At 36.7% G+C, this 9,465-nt stretch overlaps 1 protein-coding gene and 1 pseudogene across 1 annotated transcript; one reads left to right on the forward strand and one right to left on the reverse strand.

Moving 5' to 3' along the window:
• LOC102670000 (UDP-glycosyltransferase 708D1-like) overlaps nucleotides 1-2,655 on the forward strand; it is a 43,896-nt pseudogene extending 41,241 nt beyond the window's left edge.
• Nucleotides 2,656-3,242: 587 nt separating this feature from the next.
• On the reverse strand, nucleotides 3,243-4,029 carry LOC100777708 (miraculin). The gene has a single exon (XM_003534031.5). It carries the CDS (start codon nucleotides 3,986-3,988, stop codon nucleotides 3,389-3,391), a length of 600 nt encoding a protein of 199 aa, XP_003534079.1. The 5' UTR covers nucleotides 3,989-4,029; the 3' UTR covers nucleotides 3,243-3,388.
• Between the last annotated feature and the right edge of the window lie 5,436 nt (nucleotides 4,030-9,465).

Consider the following 9,465-nt stretch of genomic DNA (forward strand, 5'->3'; position numbering starts at 1 on the left):
ATGTCACATCCTATCAGAGTATTTTGTCCTGACATCCTCCAGCATAAGGTTCCTTAAAGCAATCCACCTAGGTATCTGCTCCCACGAACACAAGGTTCACGATCATCACATAATTCAAATATAAACAACACACAAAGAGTGAGTTATCACATTCCTAAACAGGTTGAGATAAACAAGAGCACATATATACATATAATATAAGTATAACAAACACAACTTAGCACAATTTGCATCATTTTACCACTCATTGCATAATGTCACTTGTCCCCAAGAATTTAATCATAAAGCACATTCCACACTTTCACATTAATCACATATTCGGAACAACACATCTCTAGTACAACAAAACATCCCACAGTCACACAATTCATTACCCACCGTCACGTAACAAGTCACAATGATCATTCCACAGGTGTTATGCAACAAATACACTAAGACTCAATCTTACATGTAATGTGGTACAATGTCAGTGAAAAACAACACCAGGACAACTAAGAGTACATAACAAGACACACCACACAATAGGTATGCTAGGCCACTCTCACTAAGTGAAATCATAAGGTGACCACTCAGGGTCACTGTGTTTTGCGAGAATGCTCCAATCATATATGGAATCAACATAGGCTTAAAGAGGCACTCAAATCGAGTGTGTTTACCCCAAGGCCTAGACTCCAAAGAATCCGTTAAGGCCCCAGCTTCCTGATTCAGGTCCAACCCCTAAAACAACTTTTGCATGCAGACACTACTCATGAATTATATAATACTCACAACCCCACACTTATTTTCAAAACATGTTTAACACAATGCGCTACAATTTAACACCTCAGGTTCTTAACTTGGAACCCTACACTTTCCCAGGTTCCTAACTTGGAATCCTACATTTTCCTTTTAACAATTCGCGCATAAAACACTTTTCTCAAGGTAAATACCAATCTAGTTATTGTATAATTCACAATCAAAACACAAGTAATATCACATCAAGAATTAACCACACACTCATTCACAATCATATCCCATGTCTATAATTTAACACCTCCCAATAATTGATCATGTCATTTGGTTAGCCTATTCTAATTCCAAATTATAATATTAATTCCAAACTATATAAAAAACCCCTAAAAAGCATGAAAAGGGGAAAAATAAAAAATCAATATCTCACTCCCTCTTATGGAAAATCTCTCCTTACTTAATTTTATCAATTCATGCTAATTAGAAAATGCCAAATTTCTAGGTTTCACACCCAACACAAGAACATATCAATTTCTCAATAATTTCGCATTGTGACATTAATTGGTCTGTCAAACACAGTCAATTTGCAAATAATAGAATAAGAACATAATTTAAATTCATAAAACAACCCAAAATTTATCCTATAGAGATCCCTACACATGTTCATTTTAATCCCCAAGCGTGGGTAACTCATCCCTTACCTCTAAGCGGGCTCATGTGCGTAGTCCGACAATGATAGTGATGTCTCTAGTGATTCCCTAAGATTCCTGAAGCTTTTTCTCTGGTTGTTTTGCTAGGGTTTCCAAGTATTAGAGAAAATGAGAAGAAATTGAAGTCTCAATTTCACTATCTCCGTGCGAGGGGAGTCTCTCTCTCCATAGACATTAGTTTACAAATCCCAATGGTGGGCATGTGCAATATGAGTTCTAAACCTAGTGTCCGAATTTCGAGACGACCCAATGGCTAATGAATCCAGGATCATAGTTTTATTGGGACAAGTTTGAGTGTATGCGAAAAAAATAAAGGGTTTTGAAAGAGGAAGAAGAGAGGATGAATTTGGGAAAAAGATAAAATGTAGAAACATATTTTAATGTAAGAATTGACCCAATATGTCTTTATTTATAATTAGAGTACTCTGCACTTATTATTTATTCTATTTTTCTTTATTTTATTGTTTTGTAAAAATGAACTGTATTTTCTCTCTATCAAATGAATAAATATAGCATCCGTTTTATTTACTAAAAATACATATTTATTTTATTTACCTTAAAATCATTATTTTAATTAATAAAACTATTTCTCCTTATGTATTTAATTACAAAAACCTCATTATTTTTTAAAACTTTATTTATTTTTAAATAAAATCCTTTTTTTATTTATTTGACGAAAAATGAAATGTACAAAAGAAGTGCCTATTCTATCATGGCCTCAAAGTGGGGATTAGAAGATAACTTGAGAGACAAGGATAAGTGGGGTAGGGTTTTGGCCTCATGAATGGGGGTGGGGAGCACAAGAGGTGGTGAAAGGAGAAGAGATTGCTAAGAGAACCAAACAGATGATGAACAATGAATCTCTGAGGGTTGGAAAGAGCTGCAAAAATGAAGGAGGCAGCTAGGAAGGCGGCTGGTGGTGTTGGTGGGAGTTGCGAGGTTAATATTAAGAGACAAATTGAGGAGTGGAAGAGGAATTCTCAAGCTACTTAAATATCAATACTCAGTAGTACTTTGTTACTTACAAAGGCTAAGTAGTAGTTAGTTGTTATGATGTTTATGGTTATATTTTCAACTTGGTAGAGCTTTTGTTGGGTGTTTAATGTTTTAATTTTGTAACAAAATGTTTAACTAGTTTATTTTGTTTTAATGGATTGGGCAAGCGGTACTCTCGCCACTTAATTTGTTGTGTAAGTTCTCTCTAGGTTTTACTTCATTTGTGATGTTTAGTCATAGCTAGGCAGTGCTGTTTGTGTTTTACTTCATTTGTAATACTATATGTTTCTAGTGGTCGACCGAGCTAGGTGATTGTAAAGTTACTTCTTATTCACTTTGAATTGATCTCGTAACATTAAATTGTACAGTAACTCTAGACGCAGAAAGCTATAGACTAAAAAACATGAACTAAAAAACTATAGACACAAAAAGCCTTCCAAAATGCTATTTCTATAGTACCCACAGGCTAATAAAACAGAGCCTCCCACGAAGCTAAGAGATGTGGACAAGCACAGAAGCGGATTCATACACCAACCGAGAAAACGAGACCAGGTTTGGGGACATTTTACAATGGAAACTAAAAACAACGCTATTCCTGTGGTATTGCTATCTCCACTCCCATAAATACGCTCTCCCTCCATTTACCATGGAAACCCCTCCAGAACAAAGTGTTTTGCCCATTTTCCACCACTCTAACGGCCACCTTCATTGCAATGTAAAAGCCTCCATTATATTGTAAATCACGAATATGCATGCCAATTGCAAACAATGACAAAGACGAACAGAAACAAGAAATTTTCGAAAGACTAAAAATAGAAAGTAACTTGTTTATTTATTATCAAGTCCGTGGCAAGGAACTCAACATGAGAATTACCATATATGCAGCAAAAGCATAAAGTAGTTCATTACACTTATTCATTATTCTTTAATTAGTTTTGTTATCAATTCAATAATTAAGCCCGCTGGAACTTCACTTTGTATGGTTCAGAACTTAGAGCAAGACGCTTGCCATATTCATCCTGGTATATTCCAATATCACCGCATGGATAACTGCAATCGTTGCACACACTTGGACAGTAGACCAACTTGTAAGCATCCTCATACTTCTCAATCTTGAACCAATTCGCCACGGTTTGCGAACCGGGGTTGCCGAAATCACCACCAGTAGTCACAAACCTCTGTGATGTTGAATAATCATAGTCCTTAAGCTTCCACACTGTGGTCTGTGGACAACTTGTGGCAACGGGGAAATAGATGTTGAGATCAGTGGAAACACGAATGACACCTTTGTTAAAATTAACAGGTGTAAAGATCAAAGGCTGGCCTTGGTAACCATCAACAACTACAACATCAAGAGGGCAATCTGCACCTGTGGTTGCCATATCAAGGCCACCTAAATCGGGGGAAGCCGGAACGATGTAGTAACTCGAACGAGCTCGAACTATCTTCCCTGATGTGTCCAGCACTTGCTCAGGTGCAGGACCAGCTGCACCAAGAAGTGCCTTTGTGCTCAAGGCAACTATAAGGACCAATGTTACCAATGTCATCTTCATTTTTCTGATTTTAGTTTTGTGTTTTTGTAACTTGTGATGGATATGGAAGAAGAGGGATATTTATATATAGGTCCGGAATTGGTCTAATCCATGTACCCATGTGCACCAAAGTCATGGATTTTCGCTTATACAATTGGCCTATAAATTAAGATTCAAGTTTGTCAGCAAGATTTGGAAAGTTCCACATAATCTGATTGGTTGGACTCTAAGTTTCAGATGAACTTCGAGGTTTACACACAGTCATTAAGTGCCTAACTTCTTGTATCATCGAACAAGTAAGTCTGCTTCGTCTGTTTAGCATGTAAAAGTATAAGGAAGCACACAGACTAGTGCATTTTCATTTTTTTAATTAAGCTCTCTATTGTGAGATTAACGAATTTTCCTTTTTTAGATTAACTTTTTCCTTTTGTCTTCCAATTTAATTAGGCAGGTGGGGGCAGAAAAGATGTGGATATTCAATCAGATAGCAATCAAATATTTTGCCGTCGTCTTTCAGAAATCCAACGTTTTGAAGAGAACCATGAATTCTGCATGCAGTATTTCTTATAAGCTTTAATTAACAGATTTTCCCTTTACTTTACTTGTAATATATATATATATATATATATATATATTAAGTTTTGTAAATTAAAGTTTGTTGACTTCATTGAATTTTTTTTATACATATATTTGCTATATATATTACACTATTGAATTATAGGAACCATTAAAGGGTGACAAATTCCATTCTTTTCATAGAATTCATTGAGTTTTTATATGTGACAAATCCTATGATCTTAGAACTTTAATTACTAAATAAAAAAAAATTCTGAAAAAAAGGTACGTAATTAACCACTCCTTTAATTTCCTCTGCACTACTCTTTTTTATTAGGTATATGCCTAACTATTTTGGATAAATTAGATATTGCACTTTTAGATACGCCTTAGTTATATATTTTATTAAAAATCATAACTAATCTTTTATAGACAAAGAGAAAACAAGCTCATAAATTAAAGGTAATTTATTCATAGGAGATGGTGATGTAGTTCACGATTCACCAAGAATGAAATTAAAAATAAATTAAAAAATAAAAAAGTGTCCGAAGAAACTATTTTTGGCAAATTACCACTACTACAAAAACAACCTTTTACAACACTAAAATAAAGACGGTTCTATCAAATTTGTCTTAAAAATACTACCGGTGGTATTTTCATAAATAAGTTGTGTAAAGACACTCAAATTTAAGACGGTTTCGACTAAAACCGTCTTAGTTGGAACAATTTTGAAGATGGTTTTCCCTAAAACTGTCGTTGTTATACATGTGAAATTTTTATATATCGAGTGAAGCACCCAACTCTTGGAAACTCGAGTTTAAAAAATTGCCAAAATCCCTAAATCCTTAAACCTTTTTTCTGCTAGCCCCACACGCTTTTCGACCGCATGGTTGATTGTCCCATCTTGGAGTCCCAGGCTACCTCCCTCATGAAGAACCTTCTGAAAGCCGCCACACATTGCCACCGCCTCGGTGTAGCCCACCGTTGCACACTACAAATTCTCCCTCATTCTTTGGCCCTCTTCCTTCTCCAAACTGAACCCAAAAAAATGTTTTTTTTTTCATTGAGTAAGTATCTTTCCTACGCACTTCGTTTAATTTTTAATCTCATTTTCCTAGCCCACTTGGGTTTCGTTGCTTATTAACTCTTTGATTAGCATTATCCTTCTCTTGCGTCACAACTACAAAAAGAAGCTTCTACATCGGTTGAAAACCGGTATCTACGACGGGCCCCACACCGTCTTTGTTCCAGATGTCGTTGTATGTCGACAACAACAACATCGGTCATCCTAGGACCCGTCTTTGTAATGCAAGAATACAACGTCAGTGGCTATAAAAGAATAGACGTTATAAAAAAGGATTCAACGATGCACATATTAGAGAACCCGTCGTTGTTTTGGTCCATTTCAACGTCGGGTTAGCAAGACTCGTCGTTGTTGTTGTCCATATCAACGTCGGGTATGCATAACACCCGTATTTGTTTTGTTTCCTGTCAACATCGGTGGCGGGCTCACCACCGACGTTGTTTGGTAGTATGTCAACGTCGGTGGTGAGGACACCGTCATTGTTCTTTGAGGTTTCAACGACGGTGGCTCGAGCACCCGTCGTTGTTGGTAAATAAGGCTATAAAGACGGGTTTTCATAAGGACCGTCGTTGAAGTATTTTGCCTGCTCACAAAATTTGGGTTATACCATTCAAATTTCAAAAACAAAGCTACATTTATATACAGCAAACATAATAATGATAATATCAACCAAAATATTATTAGACTGAAAAAATGACACTAACAGTTGATATAATGTATGCCTAGCTGATCAATTCAACAATTCATGTAAGCCTAGCTAATCAAATTTTAGAAGTAGAACATTTTTCAGTTTCATGTATTAACTTATAGTTCATGAATCCACAAACAAGGAGGAAACACACCTCTTCAATGCTTGTGCTGCTAGTCACTTTGCTGCTACTGAACTTTAGGAGCGGAATCAAAGCAAAAGCAAGGTCAAATGATAATATCATCTGCTCAAATGATAAAATCACTTATTAGAACAATCTTATGGTAGATAATCCACATGTTGAATAACTAGTCTTGAACCCAAATTTAGGTATATAATAAACAAACAACAACAAAAGATTATCTCAATTACCTTCAAAATAACACTTGAGGCAGATTCAACCAAAATCTCCAGCCCCAAGGTAGCCATCAGTCATGCAAAAACAATGATACCCTGCACAGGAAATCTTATTAGTTATTAGCATGTACCTCTACCAAGCAACCATCCAATGACTGTGGACACTTCATTTGTTCACTTAACTGCTGCAGTGGCAAGCTTGGTGGTACTATAGCTGCACTAAATTGTTGCTGTGGTAATCAAATGCAAATGCAATGCAGTAGAAGGGGGTAAAGACAATATATTACTACAATTATATGAAATTGAGTAGGTAATACTAAGAATAGAATATTAGTAGCATGACCGAAAATAAAATAGCCGCTGTGTCAAATAACATAACAATTGTCTCAAATACAGGGAAAAAAAATACTCCAACGCCATCATTAGCCGTTTTGACTTATTGCTGTCTTTAAAAAAAATGTTGCCCATTTCTTTCGAATTGTGGTGATGATGCCGATGTCCAACGGTGTGTCATTAGCAAACCACTGCAAGTATTCATAATTGTAAGTTAGTACTGCAAATATAAAAATTCAGTTCCAATTGTACTGAAGTTTATGCATACAATGGACCAATCACTCTTTATGTCGCTGGCTATGATGTTCCAGATCCAATGCATTATGTAATATCCACATTCATAACAGCCGGTTTGAACGTGACTCTACATATGGAAAACATTTGAACATCGTATACATTACATAAGTTCATGACTTAACTAGACAACACTAACACATGGTACATAGCTGACTTACCTTTACTTCAATCCACTTTGGTGCAACTGTCTTAGTTTCAGGAGACAAGGTCTTCTTCAATTTTGTCATTACACTGCTTTTAAAAAACCACATCAACGCATATACAACAAAATGTCAATCAATAATGACCATTAAATAAGGCTTGCAAAAAGTTATATGGTATGAGATAACCTATTAATTGTAGCTTTGATATGCATATCAGGTTTCCTACGCAAAGAACAGAACCAAACAACAACATGTTGCCTAGGACACAAAATTACGAGTTGCCAATGTTCCCTGCATGTCATTCACATTAGATACGTATACACCCAAACATCATTTGAAGTATGTTTGTTAAATAGCACTTACTGATGGAAGTAAGGTCCAATGTACACCTCTCGGTCAGATTCCTTAAGCCATCTTTCAAGATATTGTTCGCATTCGCTGCGTCTATCCTTTGAACAAACCAACGACTGTGGCTTAAGGAATGCATACATGAAACCTTGACTGAATATCTGACTCCACTCATGTATATACCTATTCACATGATTTGAAAGTATTGTAGTGGATCATGATATTGAATGAATGAGGAATGAGTTATATGAAGGAATTCACTTACATTAACCATAATTGTATGACAGATATGTTCAGACTTTTGTCTCCTGCTATTATTTCAATAACATCTGAATATGTGATGAATATCGATGTAGATGCATCTACAATTCCAAGAAAGCTCCCATCAAAGCTGATTTGAAGTGGCTTGTCGTAAAGATCCAAACTGTACTTCATCAATTCACGCAACGGATCATCTGCGTCCACATTAGCCGGCTTCGGCACATGTGCATCCTCGTTGTGTGGAATACGTTGTGGATGCTACATGGTTAATGAAAGTGGGTGAGTATTTGTACTGTAATCTATGAATGTTTTACTTTACGTATGTCAAATCAAACATGTTACCTCATCTAATACAGCTTTCACAAGGTGTGTGGGCCAAGCTACAAATGTATTGACGGCCTGCTTCACATATTGTATTTCTGAGGTGGCATAGGGGACCTCAGCTTCAGGATCAATAACTGTTTCTACACTTACCTTGACAACATCATCTGCATATGCCACTGTGTGTATGATTGAATCCCCCTCCATTATTTTCCCCATGGCCACCAACCTTAAATGAACCATAAACAAAGCTTTTTTTAGTGCATATAAAACAAAAACTAAACCATGAACAAAACACAAACCAAACCCAACAATTACAGCTGCAAGAAAAAACAAAACTCCGATTCAATTGTAAGTAAGGTAATATTTCTACAAACCTTTGTGTACCATCGTTACGCTGCACAAACAGTCCCATCAATGGTATGGCATCAGCATCATGTTCTTGTGAAGCCTGCGCATTGGTAACAACATTACTTCCCTGTGTGCTGACACGCACACCTAGTTGTTGTATGTCCGGCTGAATTTGGAGTGCCTCTTGGGATCCTTTATTTGACAACTCTTTTTTAATAGCCTCTTTCAATGCATTGGTCATTATTTCCAAGCTCCTTCTATTTTCCTCTTCTAGCTGAGTCCTCAATTCTTCCTTAATTTGAGTCCTCAATTCTTCCCTAATCTGGCCAGTCATGTCTTCCCTAAGCCTTGCAACAACTTCATCTAGTTGTTGTTGGCTGATGGACGTGGACGAGCTGCTGCATGTCCTTGATGCCCTTCCGTAGTACTGAGTAATAGTGACACCTGAGCCTGCTGCCCGAACGCGACCCCCATGGTCAGGTCGGCCAATGGCAGTGTTCAGTATGTCTTGCCGACCATGGGGTACAAACGAACCCTGCGTTACCTGCTCTTCTAAGGAGTCCTACACAAAACAAGTGACACAAAAATACACAACGTGCAGTCATTTTCATTACAAAATACTTAAACATATGAACATTGCAACATATTGGTGAACTTACTATTTTATCTGCAATTTCCTGTGCAGAGTCAGATGTCATATTGCCAACAGCCCTGGTCCGAGCAACCTTCCACTTAACATGCCTTTTTATTGGGGATGGGG

The sequence above is a fragment of the Glycine max genome, chromosome 9, assembly GCF_000004515.6.
Source record: "Glycine max cultivar Williams 82 chromosome 9, Glycine_max_v4.0, whole genome shotgun sequence".
NCBI lineage: Eukaryota > Viridiplantae > Streptophyta > Magnoliopsida > Fabales > Fabaceae > Glycine > Glycine max.